Consider the following 17,977-nt stretch of genomic DNA (forward strand, 5'->3'; position numbering starts at 1 on the left):
TTTTTTTTCTTTTTGAGACAGAGTCTCACTCTGTCACCCAGCCTGGAGTGCAATGGTGTGATCTCAGCTCACAGCAACCTCTGCCCCCCGGGTTCAAGCAATCCTGCCTCAGCCTCCTGAGTAGCTAGGATTACAGGCGCGTGCCACCATGCCCAGCTAATTTTTGTATTTTTAGTAGAGATGGAGTTTCAACATCTTGGCCAGGCTGGTCTTGAACTTCTGACCTCCTGATCCACCCGCCTTGGCCTCCCAAAGTGCTGGAGAGTGTACATTTTTTATTTGTTGTATGTTGATAATCCCTGTGTGGCATATTTGGTGACTTGAAAAATGAAATGTTCCATTAAAACAAAAATCATTAGAAGCTGGGTGTGTTGGCATGCTCCTGTGGTCCCAACTACATGGGAGGCTGAGGTGGGAGGACTGCTGGAGCCCAGAAGTTCAAGGCTGCAGTGTGCTGTGATTGTGCCTGTAAGTAGCCAACTGCATTGCAGCCTGGACAACAGAGCAAGACCCCATCTGGAAAGAAATAAAAACCATACTTCATAGTCATTTTGGCTATTGTAGCAGTTGAACATAAAATGTTTCTTGGTGAGAAATGTAGCAATGCATGTGTTTGAGATGGTTCCCCATTTCCATCAGGGTTTGGTGATGTTTATTTCTTTATTTTTTTATTTTGAGATGGAGTCTTGCTCTGTCACCCAGGCTGGAGTGCAGTGGTACGATCTCGGCTCACTACAACCTCCACCTCCTGGGTTCAAGCAGTTCTCTGCATCAGCCTCCCAAGTAGCTGGGATTATCAGTGCGTGCCACCATGCCCATAATTTTTTTGTATTTTTAGTACAGACGGGGTTTCACTATGTTGGCCAGGCTGTTCTTGAACTCCTGACCACATGATCCACCCACCTTGGCCTCCAAAAGTGCTGGAATTATAGGCATAAGCCACCGCGCCTGGCCACTAATAGTAATTTTAAGATTGGGGGTCAGTGCTGCACGCTATTCAGAGCCCCATCTTCCAGCTGGTGATTCAGTGCCTCTCTGCAGCTGTTGACCTCAGAGATGCAAATTGAGGCAGGAGGTGGGCCAGGGTCATGTTCAAGGCAGGTTTCTCTCCCAGCGGGGACTGCTGCTGGGGAGGACTGGAACTTCCCCTCCTCTGAGGAGAGCCACTTCTTCCCCAGCACTGGCACAATGATGAGCAACAGCAGGAGTTCTAACCTGCAAACAGAGGGCACAGGGCTCTGGGCTGGAACATGTCTCAGGAGTTCCAAGGTTTTCAGGGAAGGGCTCTGCACAGCCTCAGGGACCCGCTTTTGGTGAAGACTCACCTTCCACGGGAACCCCAGGGAAAATCTGGCTGCAGAACGGCCCCAGTATGCTGGAGCGGTCCAGCCCCCTTGGAGAAGGCCGCTGGAGAGTGTTTGCACTGTTGAACCAGATCAGCATCAGGGCGGCATGTTACCGATCTGGGAGGAAAGCCACAGTGCCCGTGATGGAGGCATCGCCCTGCCGGATCCCCTCACTCTCTTGAAAGGATGGACGGTGTAGGATCATCTGTGATAGACAAACGTGTGGTTGGTTCCTCTTGATTAGACAGGCAAGGTGTGGTGGGAGGACCACCTTAAAGCCAACCTACATCTGCCCCCACCCCTCGTCATGACCCGGTGGCCACAGCGCCACCTATTTGACATCCCTCTGAGCAATGCAAGTGATCCCACTCACACAGAACTGCTTAACTCCCCTGTGCTCCCGAAGGGTTTACCCGAGACCCTCCTCATCTGAGATCACATGCTTCCCAGGCAAATAAAGGGAAAGGAACCAGACTAGTTAGTCCTTTACTCTGTGCTGGTCACTATCAGCGAACTACATTTATCGCCTCATTTACTTCTTAGGAACATGTTATCATCTACGTTCTAGAGATAAGGACACCAAGGCTCAAAGAGGTTGTGTAACCTGTGGGAGATCACACAGCTAGAGCTGGGATGTATACTCCGATTGTTTGGCTCCAAGTCATTTGTCTCACCGTTTTAGATAACGTCAGTGGGGACCAAGGGGCCTGGTGGACCCCAATCTCCCCACAGAGCCCCATGACCATTCTGATTGGCCAGGTTTCAACCATCAGCAATTCTTTCTTGTCTTCACTTGCAGAATAAGGAAATAGAAGAACTCACCAAGATTTGTGATGAACTGATTGCCAAAATGGGGAAAAGCTAACTGAACCGAATGTTTTGGACTTAACTGTTGCGTGCAATATGACCGTCAGCACACTGCTGTTCCTCCAGTTCCATGGACAGGTTCTGTGTTCACTTTTTCGTATGCACTACTGTATTTCCTTTCTAAATAAAGTTGATTTGATTGTATGCAGTACTAAGGAGACTATCAGAATTTCTTGCTATTGGTTTGCATTTTCCTAGTATAATTCATAGCAAGTTGACCTCAGAGTTCCTGTATCAGGGAGATTGTCTGATTCTCTAATAGAACACACATTGCTGACCTTGGCCTTGCCGTTGGTACACGAGTTCCCAGGGTGAGCAGCTTTTGGATTTAATATGAACATGTACAGCGTGCATAGGGACTCTTGCCTTAAGGAGTGTAAACTTGATCTGCATTTGCTGATTTGTTTTTAAAAAAACAAGAAATGCATGTTTCAAATAAAATTCTCTATTGTAAATAAATTTTTTTCTTTGGATCTTGGCAATAAGTGTGGCTCTAATTTATTTTCTGGGAAGGGTTGAGTCTTTTCTCACCTTTGTCAAATATCAGATTTGGGTTTGTGCTCTTCTCTGTCATTGCTTTGTCCACAGACTTAAATAACACTTCCTTTGTTATCGTGACTGCATTTGTAAGATGAAGCTAATAAGAAATATTTACTTGCTACTTAAATAATTAAGTGAATGCATTGGATTAGCTGAGATTTTGTTTTGTTTTGTTTTTTGGGGGTAGAGTCTCGCTCTGTTGCCAGGCTGAAGCACAGTGGCACAATCTCAGCTCACTGCAACCTCTGCCTCCCGGGTTTAAGTGATTCTCCTGCCTCAGCCTCCCAAGTAGCTGAGAGTACAGTGCCAGCCACCATGCCTAGCTAATTTTTATAGTTTTAGTAGAGACGGGGTTTCACCATGTTGACCAGGATGGTCTCAATCTCTTAACCTCATGATCTGCCCACCTTGGCCTACCAAAGTGCTGGAATTACAGGTGTGAGCTACTGCGCCCGGCCAAGTTTTACTAAGCCTCTTCGACTTTAGGAAGCAAATCTATTTCCTGTTATTCAATCAAGGACGTAACAGGCTGTCACTCTTTCTGTCCAGTCTCTTAGTGTTTGAAGGTCAATGCCAAAACCTCCATTCCCCTCTAAAGAAAGAATGGGGAAAGGGTGAGCAATTGCCAATGGGTGGCAGGTAATGAGGCCACTTTGGAAATAGCAGTGTGCCTGGCTTAGATCGCGTCACTGCTGCTGACTTGCTCAGGGCTCCCAGGTTGAAGCGTGGGTGGATGGGGGGCGTTAAGGGGTTGGAAAGGTGTGATCATTTCCTAAGGCTGCCATTAACAAATCACTGCAAATATTGACAACTTCAAACAGCAGAAGTTTATTCTCAGTTCTGGAAGCCAGAAGTCCAAAATCAAAGTGTCTGTGGGGTTAGTTCCCCCAAGAAGCTCTGTGAGTCTGTCCCATGCCTCTCCCAGTGACTGGAGGCTGCTGGCTCTCCTGGGCATCCCTTGGTGTGTACCTGCAGCACTCCAATCTCTGCCTCTGTCTTCACGTGACCTCCTTGCTGTGTCTGAGATTTCCCTCCTTTCTTACAAGAACGCCAGCATGGGATGAGGCCATCCCCAGTCAAAGATGATCTTATCTCAAGATCCTGAGTTACATCGGCAGAGACCCTATCTCCAAATAAGGTTGCGTTCGCAGGAAGGAGGGATTAGGATGTAGACATATCTTTGGGTACATGTGTGTGTCAATGGGATGTGTGGTATGGGCTGTAAACCTGGAAGGCAGACCAGAGCCCCTGACGGTCGAGAGCTGGGCTGTCCCTCTTCCTGCCTCAGCATGGTGGCTTTGGGATACTCCTCTCAGTAGGACAACCCACATCCATAACAGGGTAGGCCTTAGGTAGCCTCAGCTTTTAGGGGACAGGGTGGGGAGACTTTTCTGTGATTTACGAGGTGGATGAAGTTCGGCTGTGCCAGACAGCTCCAAGGAGAGAGGACCACACATGCGCTGCCTGGCAGCCACCTCTGGGTGCTAGGGGGCAGCGGGGTGATGCCTGGCATCTTTTGTGCCCTGAGATCCTTTGTTTTCTTTCTGCTACACTTTCGAGATCCATCCATCAGAGCCTGCCTCTGGTACCACTGAGACCCTCACCCGCTAAGCACCCTAAGCTGGGGCAAGGAGACTACCTCCATCCCATTGCCAGCATCCTTTGCTTTGCCCAGCCTCCCGGTCACAGCATGTTCTAGGGCCCCTACCCAGGTGCCCGCTTCTCTCGGCCAAACCTCTGCCCTGCCCTTGCTCTGGATTCTGGCTTTGACTCCGTTCTCAGAAATGCCCTGCTTGTATCTCTTGGAAACTTCTTTCTCATTAAGTAAAACATTTCCATTGTGAAAAAATTAGAAAGGAGGTAAAAAAAACCAAGAAACTGTTAATGTTCGTATGTATATTTTATGGCCTTTTCCTCCATCTATAAAATATCTTATTTGTTGTTTGTATTTATACAAGTGTCACCCAGTCCACCCTGTGCAGTGTCTGTGGTGGTCCTGCATACAGTTTTGTAAACTTTTTTTCACCTAATACTATAATGTGACCATCATGTTATGGTAAACTTTTCATATCAATAAGTATAGCTCTTCATCATTTTCAAGGCTGCGTAGCATTCCATTGTACCAAAATGTGTTTAACCAACCCCCACCCTGTACTGATGAGCATTTATATTGTGTCCATGTTTTTCTATCATTGTGCGTGCCACAGGAGTATCCTTACATATGTTTATGAACTCGAGTATTCTTTAGGCTAAATGTTTTTTTTAATTTCTGGGGTACATGTGCAGATCTTGCAGGATTGTTACATAGGTATACACTTGCCATGGTGATTTGCTGCCTCCATCCCCTTGCCCTCTACATTAGGTATTTCTCCAAATGTTATCCCTCCCCAGTCTCCCCACCCCCTGCTATCCTTCCCCTAGCCCTCCACCCCCCAATAGATGCCATTGTGTCTTTTTCCATCCCTGTGTCCACGTGTTCTCACTGTTCAACACCCACCTATGGAGTGAGAACATGCGGTGTTTGGTTTTCTGTTCTTGTGTTAGTTTGCTGAGAATGATGGTTTCCAGATTCATCCATGTCCCTGCAAATGACATGAATTCATCCTTTTTTATGGCTGCATAGTATTCCATGGTGTATATGTGCTACATTTTCTCTATCCAGCCTATCATTGATGGGCATTTGGGTTAGTTCCAAGTCTTTGCTATTGTAAACAGTGTCGCAATAAACATACGTGTGCATGTGTCTTTATAACAGAACAATTTTTAATCCTTTGGATATATACCCAGTAATGGGACTGTTGGGTCAAATGGTGTTTCTATTTCTAGATCTTTGAGGAATCGCCACACTGTCTTCCACAATGGTTGAACAAATTTACACTCCCACCAACAGTGTAAAAGTGTTCCTATTTCTCCACATTCTCTTCTAGGCTAAATTTTTAAGAGTGGGTCACCTGGGTTAAGGATGTCACTGCACTCCAGCCAGAGACCACTGGGACCTGTGGTTGAGCAAGTGGGGTTTATTGCTTGTTGCAAAAGTGAGCCAGGGCACACGCCAGAGGAGGCCCTGAACTTCTCAGTTGGAGGGTCTCTGGAAGGCTGCAGGCGTGGGATTCGGACTTGGGTTAGTGATTCCAGCAAGGGTTTCAGGAAGCTGGGCTTTGCTCTGCATTGAATGCTGCCAAGACACGGAGGCAATTCTAAGACTGGGTGCCTTGATAAATCTGACCTAGAAGAAGAGAGGACTAGAGTAAAAGAAAGCTGAAACTGGTAAGGAGGCAACAGTCGCTCATACATATTAGCCAGGACTGAGAGAGCTGCTCCTTATTGTGGTTTGGATGATGTCCCATACGGATGCAGACATTTGTGGAGTGGACTTGTTTTTGTTCTAATTCACTGCAGTCCGAGTGGCCTGTCTGGTGCTGATGGTTTGTGAAATGGTTTATGGCCTAGGCCCAGCCATGAGTGCCAGGTCAGCTCCAGGATGCTAGCGGCTGTTTTTCTCTTTCTCAAAGGGTTTGCACATTTTTAAAGTTTGGGAAGCTCATTGCCAAATAGCCTTCCTCTAAGGTTGAACTGCTGTACGGCCCCTCCCCTCTTAGTGGTCTATGCATTTTTGGGTATGTGATCCAGCCCCTGGGCTGCACTCTTTCTACCTGTCAGCCCAGCCTAGCAGCAAGGAGGGAAGAGACAGCAAGAATAGTAGTTAAATAATATAACTGACTACGAGAAGATGTTCACAGTTTTCCCTCCATCCTGTGATTGCAGTTGTTCTCAACTAATTTGTTGGGCCGTCTCTAAAGCCTCCAGTGAAAGAACATTTCTACTTGTTGTTATAGATAAGTATCTGAACCGAACAGACCCTGCCTGACTGCCGTGAAAATTACTGTGCCCAGAGCAGATAAATGCAGGGAAGCAGTCAGTTCCCCTGCAGAACTGTGTCTTAACAGAGCTTATTTCTCTTTGAATAAGTGTAACTCAGGCGGAGAAGGGAGTGGCCCCAGAATATAATGGGTCATTCCTGTAGCCAGAGACCTATGTCATGGGGGTAGCAATGCCCATCCTGTGCACTATTATGAAGGTTAGGGAAAATGAACACAGCTGCTGGGCACACAGTAAAGCTTAATCAATGGTGGCGATAATGACGATGAAGACTGTAGAGACTTGGCAAAGAAGTCGTAAGGGCCTCTGTGGCCCGGGACCCCGGAGAAGTGGGCCAGGCCTGCCTCATGTCCTGGGGGCAGGGGCCAAGCCACAGAAAGTCTCCTCCATAGGGAGAGGGGCTTGCCTCAATCCTCCTACCCAGGATCTGCATGTAGGTGCCTTGGGGTTGGAGACATGGAGGATGGACCAAGCTTGCGCTGTGTGCAATCACAGCCCACACAAATGCATGGAAAACTAAATCCCCGACTCCCAGGCTTGGCCTCAGGCCCACCTCCACGCTTGGCTGCCTCGCTACCCCAGCATTGCCCAGGCTGTGGCTCCGTCCCTAGGATGCTCCAGGAAGTGGCGTGCCTCAGCCCACCCATCATTTGTTAGCATGCTTTGCGGTGGGGCCTGAGCAGTGTGTTTCTATTCACCTGGCTTCTCCTTTGAAACCTTTAAGGGCTGTGCCAAGGCAAGCAGGGAAATGAGATGGGGGAAGCCCCCACAAGAGAGGGCTGGGGTGATGACTGCACCCTCTTCCTCCTCCACCTCCCCCGTGGGCCATCTGGCTGGAATGTGGAGAGGAAAGCTCACCCCGATGAAGGGCTGGGCTACAGGATTTCAGCTCTGCAACCTTTTTTTTTTGAGACAGAGCTTTGCCCTGTCACCCAGGCTGGAGTGCAGTGGTGTGATCTCGGCTCACTGCAACCTCCACCTCCCGGGTTCAAGCAGTTCTTTGCCTCAGCCTCCTGGGTAGCTGGAATTACAGGTGCCCGCCACCATGCCCAGCTAATTTTTAAATTTTTAGTAGAGATGGGGTTTCACCATCTTGGCCAGGCTGGTCTTGAACTCCAGACTTTGTGATCCACCTGCCTTAGCCTCCCAAAATGCTGGGATTACAGGCATGAACCACTGCGCCCAGCCAGCTCTGCCACCTTCTAACTGTGACCAGGGTAGGTCACACTGGCTCTGGGCCCATGGTGAAGATCCCTACTTACCCACAGGGCCATTGTGAGGCGTGCCTGGCCCCAGGACCCACATGGGCTCAGATGAGTCGCTTTTTCCCCTGCACTTACTTTCTCTCATGCACATGTTCACTCTCGGGATGGCAGCTGAGAACTGTTTACATTATTTGGCTTTGCTGAGTGGGAGCTTAAGAGCAGGCACCTGACCCCATTTGAGGTTCCCCCTCCCCCGTGCGTGTCCGGGGAGCTTTGGGATTCTCAGCATTCTTAGGAACTTGGGTTTGCTAAGTCAGCTGAAATTTTGAGCTTCTAACTTTTTTTTTTCCTGGCTCAGCATTTCCTCAGGGCTCTCAAATTAAAGGTAGCTTTGTTGAGATAGGAAGATTACCTTGTGAGGGCAGGGAGTAGATGTAGGTGGAGAGGGAGCAAGGTAAGAGGGGGTGGTCACTGAGGACAGCAGCCTGGGACTGGGGATCTTGGGGATTCCTTTTCTCAGCCCCTTGGGTGTAAGATCTGAGGGGCCCGAGGGCCATGCCAGGGAGCCTCCCCCTGCAGACACCTCCCCATTCCCAGCTGCTGACCTGGGAGAGAAGCCATCCATGCTCTGCATGGGACAGGTGAGGGAGGCGACCGGGTCAGAAAGAACTGCCTGGCTGGATGGCAATTGCTCCTTTCACCTGCTCCTTGGCCTTGGTAAGGTGCTGAGGTTTCTTTCTTTTTTTTTGTTTTGAAATGTGAATTTTAACATTTCAAATTACTATTTCTTCTAACATTGTTGTCCTTTTTTTTAAATTAAGGTTAAACAGAATTTACCATCTTAACTGCTTTTTTTAAAGTTCATTTCACCTTTTACATTCTTTTTTTTTTTTAATTGTACTTTTAAGTTCTGGGGTATGCAGATCTTGCAGGATTGTTGCATATGTACACAGGTGCCATGGTGCTTTGCTGTCTCCCCGCCACCTACATCAGGCATTTCTCCCAATGTTATTCCTCCCCAACCTCCTCACCCCCGCTGTCCCTTCCCTAACCCCCCACCCCCTACTTAACTGCTTTTTAAGTGTATAGTACAGGATTAACTACATGCACTTTTTTTTTCTTTTGAGAAAAGGTCTTGCTTTATCACGCTGGAATGCAGTGGCACCATCAGGGTTCACTGCAACCTCTACTTCCTGGGCTCAAGTGATTCTCCCACCTCAGCTTCCTGAGTAGCTGGGACTACAGGTGTCTGCCATCATGCTCAGTAAATTTTTTATTTCTTGTAGAGACAGGGTCTCGCCATGTTGCCAGGGCTGGTCTCAAACTCCTGGCCTCAAGCAGTCCTCCTGCCTCGGCCTCCCAAAGTGGTGGGATTACTGGCATGAGCCATTGCACCTGACCCTAAGTGCACATTATCGTGCAACAGACCTGTAGAACTTTACCATCTTACAGAACTACAATTCTGTATGCAACCCCCTTTTCCTCTTCCCACCACCCGCCATTCTACTTTCTGCTTCTAGGAGTTTGACTACGCTAGATACTTCACGTAAGTGAAATCAGGCAATATTTGTCATTTTGTGACTGGCACTTGGGGTCCTTTGAGATCTCATATGAATTTTAAGATTCTTTTTTTCTATTTCTGCAAAATATGACTTTGGGATTTTGATAGAATTGCATTAAATCTGCAGGACACTTTTAACAGTATTAAGTTTTCCAACCCATGAAATGGGTTTTCTTTCCATTTATGTTTGTCTTTAAATTCTTTCAGCAATGTTTTGGAATGTTTAATGTACAAATCTTTCTCTTTGGTTAAGTTTATTTTGATGCCATCATAGGTGGGATTGTTTTCTGTTTAATTGTTCACTGTTATTGTATGGAAATGCAACTGATTTTTTTGTGTTGATTTTGTAGTCTGCAACTTTACTGGATTCATTTATTAGTTCTATCAGCTTCTTTGTAATCTTTAGAGTTTTCTAAATATAATGTCATGTTAGCTGTGAACAGAGATAATTCCTCCTTTTCCATTCAGATGGCCTCAGTATCACAAATTATATCTTTTCATATTGTGTAACCATTAGCATAGGTTGTTTTTTGTTTGGTTGTTTTTTTTTGTTTTTTAATTTGGTAGAGAGAGCTCTATCACCCAGACTGGAATGCAGTGGCACAAACTCGGCTTACTGCAGTCCCAACCTCTGGGGCTCAAGTTATCTTCCCACTTCAGCCTCCTGAGTAGCTGGGACCATAGTTGCATGCCATCATGCCTGGCTAATTTTGTTTGTTTTTTGTAGAGATGAAGCCTCACTATGTTGCCCAGGCTGGTCTCAAACTCCTGGGCTTGTGCAATCCTCATACCTCAGCCTCCCAAAGTGCTGGGATCACAGGCATGAGCCACCATGCCCAACATAACACAGTTTTATAGTTATTTTCATAATTTTATCTTCTTAATTCTATATAAGAATTAAGTGATTTATACAACAGTTACAGTATTACAGGATTCTGAATTTGTATATGTATTTACTTTTACTAGAGAGCTTTATATTTTTGTTTTCTTTCATGTTGTTACCTAATTTTTTTTTTTCATTTTAACTTGAAAACTCCCCTTAGCAATTCTTATGAGGCAAGCCTAGTAGTGATGAACTTCTTCAGTTTTTGTTTATCTAGGAAGGTCTTTATTTCACCTTCATTTTTGAAAAAAGTTTTTTCAGATACCGTATTCTTGGTTGGCAGTTTTCTTCTTTCAGCACTTTGAATATATCATTCCACTCCCTTCTAGCATATAATGTTTCTGCAGAGAAATCTGTGGATAATCTTAGAGTAGCTCTCTTGTACATTATGACTTGCTTTTTCTTGCTGTTTCATGATTTTTTTTTTGTCTTTTACTTTTAAGTTTTATTCTGGTATATCTCTGTGTGAGCCTCTTTGTGTTTAGCCTAGTTGGAATCCTGTAAGCTTCTTGAATGTGGATGTACATTTTCTTTCTCAGATTTGTGATGTTTTCAGTTACTATTTCTTCAAATAAGCTCTCTGCCTTTTTCTCTTCTCTTTCTGAAGCTCTTGTAATATGCGTATTGGTCTGGTTGATGGAGTACACAGGTCTCTCAGATTTTCTTCACTTTTCTTCTTGCTTCTTTTATTTTCCCCTCTGACTTTATAATTTCAAATAATCTCTCTTCAAGTTCCTCTGATTCTTACTTTTGCTTGATCAAGTATGCTATTGAATCTCTCTAGTGAATTTTTTATTTACATTATTGTATCCTTCAGTACCAGGATTTCATTTTGGTTCTTTTTTAGTTTCTATTTCTTTGCTATTTTTGTTTTATTCATACACCATTTTCCTGATTTTGTTTAGTTGTCTCTTTTTGTTCTCTTACAGCACATTGAGCTTCTTTAAGATGATTGTATTTATTTCCTTGTCAGGTAACTCATAGATCTCCATTTTTTAAGGGCAGTTTTTGGAGATTTACTCTATTCCTTCGATTGGATTATGTTTACCTATTTCATGTGCTATGGGTTTTTGTTTTTATTTTATTTTTTGCTGTGATTTGTTCATTTGAAAAACAACAGTCACAGCAGTCACTCCTCACAGTCTTTATAGACCAGCTTCCTCAGGGAAAAACCTTTACCCATCAGTTCAATCAGTGATTCTGGGGACCTCACAAAACATTTTCTGAGAATGTATCTTCTCTGGACTTGTGTGTATAATTTCCCAAATAGAAACGTTTGCTGGCTTCTTTTTAGGAGCTTGTAGGCTCTTGTTCCTTCTGATGTACTGCAGGTTCTCTGGCACTGTGACAAGACACTCAACTCTCTTTTGTTCTCAGCAAACCCCTGGGCATCCAAAATATGCCAGTTTGTCATAATTGCTCCAAGTAAGATGAGACAGAAACTAGTCCTGTTGGCATCATGCCAAAAAGCTGAAATGTTGAGTGTACATTCCATTCTTCTTTTTCTTTCCCAGTGGAGAAGTCATGAGGTTTTTGCTCCTGATGGCACCGTGTTGTGCTGGCTTAGGGGAAGGGCTATCTTGTTTCTATATGAAATGGTTTTTCTTGCCTGTTTCAATGTGACTGTTCTTTGCTTTGAGCTTGCATAGGGGTACAACAACTTCTTAACTGATTACTGGAGTCTCAAAAGGCTTTTTGAACTGTATATTGCCAAGTTAGTTTCCCTGTCGGGGAACAAGACTGGGAGCTTCCTATTCTGCCATCTTGCTCAGATCCTAAGCAAATCCTCCTTGTTTTCCATGATATTCTCACTAGAAAAAAATTGAACAAAGCAGGGTGGAGACGGGTATGGACAGGGTCAAAGTGTGTGTATGCAAAGGGATTGTTGGAAGGAGGAAAGATATTAGCATTTGAACAACCACAGTGGCTCTCAGGTTAGTGCTATCTCTTTTAGCCTGAAATGATGTGGTGAATGAAAACTATTTTTGTTTTACAAGAAGGAAACAGGCTCAGAGAAGTTAGACTTGCTCAGGTCACTCAGAAAACAAGGCAGCCAGGATTCAATCCCAGGTCTTCAGGATGGAAAAGCCCACATCCTTTACAATCGCTGGAGAAGTGTTTTCTTTACAAGGAAGTCCAAGAAGAAGGTGATGGGGAGATGAGATAGAGGGGAGAGGATGCTCCCAAGAGCATGTGGTGGGGCCTTATATCTATTCTTTAGTCTAGTTGGTAGCACTGCCTGTAAGTCTGGACTTGACTCCTCTATTGCATTTATGGACTATAGAAAGCATTCTTCTTGTTCGGTGGATGGAAGCGGCAGTGGGACTCACCAAGGGCATACATTGTTAGATGCATTTGAGTGGCTTTGTTCTTCGTCATCTTTGTTTGTTTCCCTTGGGTGGTCAGTGGATCCATGGTACCTTCCCAGGTTGGTGGTGACCAGCTGGGCAGGGCTTCTGCACTCTCAGGACTGGATTCTCAATGATAGAATCTGGAGAGTTCACGGACTGTCTTTTGGGTTTATTTGGAAAAGCAACTTGGAGATCAAAAGAGATAGAACTAGATAAAACTCAGACTCCTTGGCCTCTATGAGTACTGGGATATCAAGACCCTTCTTCCCTTCCTTCCTCGTTCCTCTGTTCTCACCCTGCACTGCAATCAGACTGCATGGATCATTCCTTCAGTGGGTCCTTATTTCTCCACTCCAGCCTAGGACGTGCTGTTCTCTCTGCCTGGGACACTCACCCTTATCCCCATCATTTTGTCTCTCAGCTAACTTCTATTCTGTTATGTCACTTCCTCCAGGGAGTCCTCCTTGAACCCTTGGGCCTGGGTCAGTGTTTTAAAAATGTAGGTTTTATTATTATTTTGTTACAATTGAGATATGGTGAGGCCAATAGATAAGGAGACAATTACCTTTGAAAAGATCATTTGTTACAGTTTCCAAGAGGAGGGGGCATACGGGGAAGCAGTAGGGTTAGGAGGCAGAAGGAGTGAGGGGAAAACATGGGCAAGAGCCTTTACTGTGGATCCCATGGGAAGAAATGAGTGAGGCAGTGTAGTCAGGTTTAGAACTGGTGAGATGGAATAACTTCAGTGGGCTCTGGGGAATAGGGATTGTCTCTCATCTGATAGTACTTGACCCTAGGTGATTAGGGCAAGTGGATAGTGGCCCTGAGTTTGAGAGCCTGATAAAGGAAGGTGATTGGGGTATTGGCTGTAGCTTAATTGGTTTGTATATGAAAGGCATGCTTGTAGGAGTCCTTTATTATCGCCAGGAATTATTAATAGCCCTGGGAGGGGCAGTCCCTCCAGAGTGAGCAAGGTTCCAGATGTCAAAACCTCAGAATGGAAAAGCAGGCTAATATGGTCCATTACCCCGCCTATGAGTTCCTGCAGCTCACTAACTTGACTACACTGTGAGGCTTACAGCACGGAGGTTAAACCCCCAAAAGTAAGGTGCCCAGGCACAGAAGGTGATTTTCACGGGAAGCTCACATATGACTTTTTAAAAAAGTTATGTAGTTATTTTAATGTATATTCCAAATAAGCATACCAAATATGATACTTCATTGATAAAGTTACTTTAAAAACATCATAACGAAATGTTACATAAAAATGTAAGTCCAGACTGGGCACAGTGGCTCACGCCTGTAATCTCAGCACTTTGGGAGGCAGAGGCGGGCAGATCACAAGGTCAAGAGATCAAGACCATCCTGGCCAATGTGGTGAAACCCCATCTCTACTAAAAATATAAAAATTAGCTGGGCGTGGTGGCGCATGCCTGTAGTCCCAGCTACTCAGGAGGCTGAGGCAGGAGAATCACTTGAACCCAGGAGGCGGAGGTTGCAGTGAGCTGAGATCACCCCACTGCACTCCAGCCTGGACAACAGAACGAGACCCTGTCTCAAAAAAAAAAAAAAAAAAAAAAAAAAAAAAAAAAAAAAAAAAAAAAAAAAAAAAAAAAGGTAAGTTCGGTAATGTACAGAATGAAGCTGTGAAGGTAATGCACATCCTTCTCTGTCCTCATTTTATCTCCAGCACCCAACACAATCTTCACACTCAGATCCTGTCTAAATGAGTGAATGAAACAAGCCCTGGGCCAGCCCATTGGCATCACCACTCTCCAGAATATCTTAGAAAAGAAATCAACAGTGGATGGAGTGAAGGAGCCGTTTTGTCTGAACTTTATTTTGCAGATGAGAAAATTGGAAGCCAGGGGTAAAAAGAGGACTTCTTCAAGGTTCTACAGCAAGTTCATGGCCACTTCAGTTTGGACCCAATCTTGTTCTCTCCCCTTTTTTTTTTTTTGAGATGGAGTTTGACTCTGTCACCCAGGGTGGAGTGCAATGGTGCGATCTCAGCTCACTGCAACCTCTGCCTTCTGGGTTCCAACTATTCTCCTGCCTCAGCCTCCCAAGTAGCTGGAATTACAGGCACGCACCACCATGCCTGGCTAATTTTTGTATTTTTATTAGAGACGAGATTTTGTCTTGTTGGTCAGGCTGGTCTCAAACTCCTAACCTCAGGTGATCCACCCATCTCAGCCTCCCAAAGTGCTGGGATTACAGGCATGAGCCTCCGTGTCTGACTCTGTTCTCCTTTCCTATCACTGAGATCAGCTGTGTTGCCATATAGGACTCAGTTCCAGGGCAGGACCCTTTGCTTCTGCTTCCTGGAAGCCCCTGTCTTCTGGCTCATGCAAGGCCTCCGCCAGGGCCTGGTCTGGAGGCAGCACTCCCAGCAGCAGCCTGGACCCTGACTGGGTGCATGGGGCTCCCAGGCACAGACTCTCCAATCTTCCAGGCCCTTGGGGCTCTGGATTTTCTCTTTTCATCAATAGAGCTTAAGGATGTGTCCAGAGCCACACAGCTAGCCATCAGAACCAGGTCAGACTTGGGCGTTCTTTTCAGTGTACTCCACCACCTCCCCATGTGGGCAACTGGATGGAGTGGGCGGAAATGGGCACTCTGGCAAGGTAACGAGCTCCCCATCCCTGAGTGTTCAAGAAAAAAATGGATATCCCTTCATAATCCCCCGGAACTCTGACACAGGAAATCTGGCATAAGGTGGCTCCAGCTAAGGGCAGTGCTCAATGAGGTTTGATGTCTGAGTCGCCGAAGACCTTTGCTCTTGGGATTTCCAGCTTGTGGGCTGCTTCATAAGCTGTGCCCAAGGGGCTGAGTTACTGCCCAGGCCCAGCACACTGACACCACATGTAGAGAGCTCTCAGGGAAACATGCTGGTGGCTATTTCCATTTATTTGTATTTGCTGTCTTTGACTTTGCCCAATAGCTCAGCTCCTGGGAGATCTGTGGGGGAATGTATGTGTTGAGGGTTCTGGGGTGAGCTGAAGGGCCCGATCCTTGAGCTAGACCCTGTAGAAAGCCGTGGATTCAGCAAGGCCAGGGTTCTGCCTAGGGCTGCTGGGAGCGTGGCATCCTGGGACGCTTCCACAGAGTGGCCACTAGAGGGAGCCCGCTCTCAGCTGCACCCCCGAAGTGATACCTGGAGGACATCCTAGGTTGGCCCATGATGGAGCAGGTGGGATATGAAGATGGTCCAGGATAATGTCTCTCAAACTTGTTAACCGAAATCTTACATGGGGCGCCACATTCCAGGGACAGTTAGCAGGGAAAAGTTTGGGATGGAGGGGAAGGAGCAGCGTAGAGAGGAAATCTGTCCATTTGTACGCAGACTTCTGCCTAGCTCCTCTCCACCCCTATGTTCTTGGCACTGGGCTAGGAGGGAAGCCATGGACCAGACCCAAGGAGGGGGAGTGGAGAGCAACACGATGATCAGGGAAGAGAGGAGGTGTGCAGTGGCTGTGTGCGCACACTCGTGCGTGGGTGCCCAGATGAGCCTCTGTCCCTGCCCAGGAGAGGAGCGCAGCCTGATGCACCTCGAGCTGCCTCATGTCCCCTAGAAGGGGCTGCATACCCTAATCCCACTTGCCTCTGCATCAAGAAGCACAGCGTCGCCATTAACAGTCATGCACAAGAGCGCAGGAGAAAACATCTAACAGTGAACAACTCGTGTTCAAGAGTAAGTACAGTAGGACCGCATTTTCAAAAATGCATGTATACATACAAAATGTCCTTGTACTATTGATGCTGAATTTTTGGCTGTGGAATCCAAGTGATTTTTATTGTTAAGAATTTTTGCCTCCGAATTTGTGCCTATAAATGCATTGCATTTGTAAAAGGAAAATACACCAACAGAAAGTGTTTTTTAAGCATGAGAGACGGCCCAACCCTGGCTCAGGAATGCAGCCTCTGCCTCGGGCTCCTGCACCCCTGCCCCAGCTGTTGGAGGCCTGCTTCCTGTCTCGTGCTGCCCCTGAGGGTCTAGGGATGGTGGACAGACCCCAAATTGGGGTTCCTAACCCCCTCCCTAGGACATGCCAGTGTCTTCAGCCCCTTGTTGCCTGCATTCTTCTCCCAACGGTTCTCGCACTGTACATATCCCTCCCTACCTCCTGATCTCCAGAGGAGCTGGGCTGAGAGGTGAGCAACAGTGGATTCCTTCGGATCTCACCTCAAATCCTGACTGTGGTGCCAGCTACTGCTGCTTCTACTAAACACCAAAAACCTGACAATTGGCTGCTTCTCTAACCAGGTGGCAGTTGCTGGGATCAGTTGTATACTACCATGAACCCCCCGTCATCTCACTCCCAAACCCAAAATCCAGTGCGCATCCAAGAGGCATTGCTCTATACTGACGTGCACCTCTGGAAGCTACTTGAACAGCCAAAGATGCTCTTAACCACATGCATACATGGATGCGATTGCAAATGAGGACACCAGCCAGCGGGTACAAACACAGGGGCCATGTTAGCTCCCAGACACAGACACAGAAGCAGACACACACACCTACGCATACATAATCACATGTGCACACGTATACACGTGGCGCTCAGGCACGTGCACAGGCAGAGTGTTGGTTATGGACTAGTACATCCAATTACCCAATTCTAGAGATGTTTGTTGAGTACTTTTTTTTTTTTTGAGACAGTGTCACTCTTGTTGCCCAGGCTAGGGTGCAATGGCAGGATCTCAGCTCACCACAACCTCTGCCTCCCAGGTTCAAGCGATTTTTCTGCCTCTGCCTCCCGAGTAGCTAGGACCATAGGCATGCATCACCATGCCTGGCTAATTTTGTATTTTTAGTAGAGATGGAATTTCTCCATGTTGGTCAAGCTGGTCTCGAACTCCTGACCTCAGGTCATCCACCTGCCTCGGCCTCCCAAAGTGCTGAGATTACAGGCATGAGCTACTGTGCCCCACCCTATTGAGCACTTTCTGAAGTCCAAGTTTGGTCGCTGAGCTCTGGGGATGCAGAGATGGGTAAGCCACCCACAGAACATTCCACAGTGATCAGCTTCTCTGCAAAGCAGAATATGGTGTTGGGAGGGGTAGACTCACAGGATTTGAGAGCTGAGCGGGAGATAAATTCAGGGGTACTTTCCATTACAGAATGTTTCATAGTTTTAGATTACAGCCACAAGAGGCAGCACAGCTGCTTTCCTGCTTTACAATGTTTGTAACTTAGGAGAAGCTGGTCTTGGGCCTTACAAGCTGCATTGCCTCTGGGTTCCTAGTACTGTAACTAGGGATTTCTGTGATCCCCGGGTGGTGGTCCAGGCCTTCAGTGGACTCGTGGTGACCCATGTGACCCTGACCCGTGTGGCCTCCGC

The 17,977-nt window shown here is 46.5% G+C and overlaps 1 protein-coding gene across 25 annotated transcripts in view; it reads left to right on the forward strand.

The window, feature by feature from the left end:
* Nucleotides 1-2,695, forward strand: part of TACC2 (transforming acidic coiled-coil containing protein 2) — a 259,898-nt gene extending 257,203 nt beyond the window's left edge. For all 25 annotated transcript variants that reach the window (XM_017508626.2, XM_017508606.2, XM_017508616.2 and 22 more), the window contains one exon: nt 2,146-2,695. In XM_017508626.2, the coding sequence (XP_017364115.1) occupies nt 2,146-2,211 (66 nt within the window). In that variant the 3' untranslated portion in view covers nt 2,212-2,695. The remainder of the gene's footprint in view (nt 1-2,145) is intronic.
* Nucleotides 2,696-17,977: the final 15,282 nt, after the last annotated feature.

The sequence above is a fragment of the Cebus imitator genome, unplaced genomic scaffold, assembly GCF_001604975.1.
Source record: "Cebus imitator isolate Cc_AM_T3 unplaced genomic scaffold, Cebus_imitator-1.0 Scaffold396, whole genome shotgun sequence".
Taxonomy (NCBI): Eukaryota; Metazoa; Chordata; class Mammalia; order Primates; family Cebidae; genus Cebus; species Cebus imitator.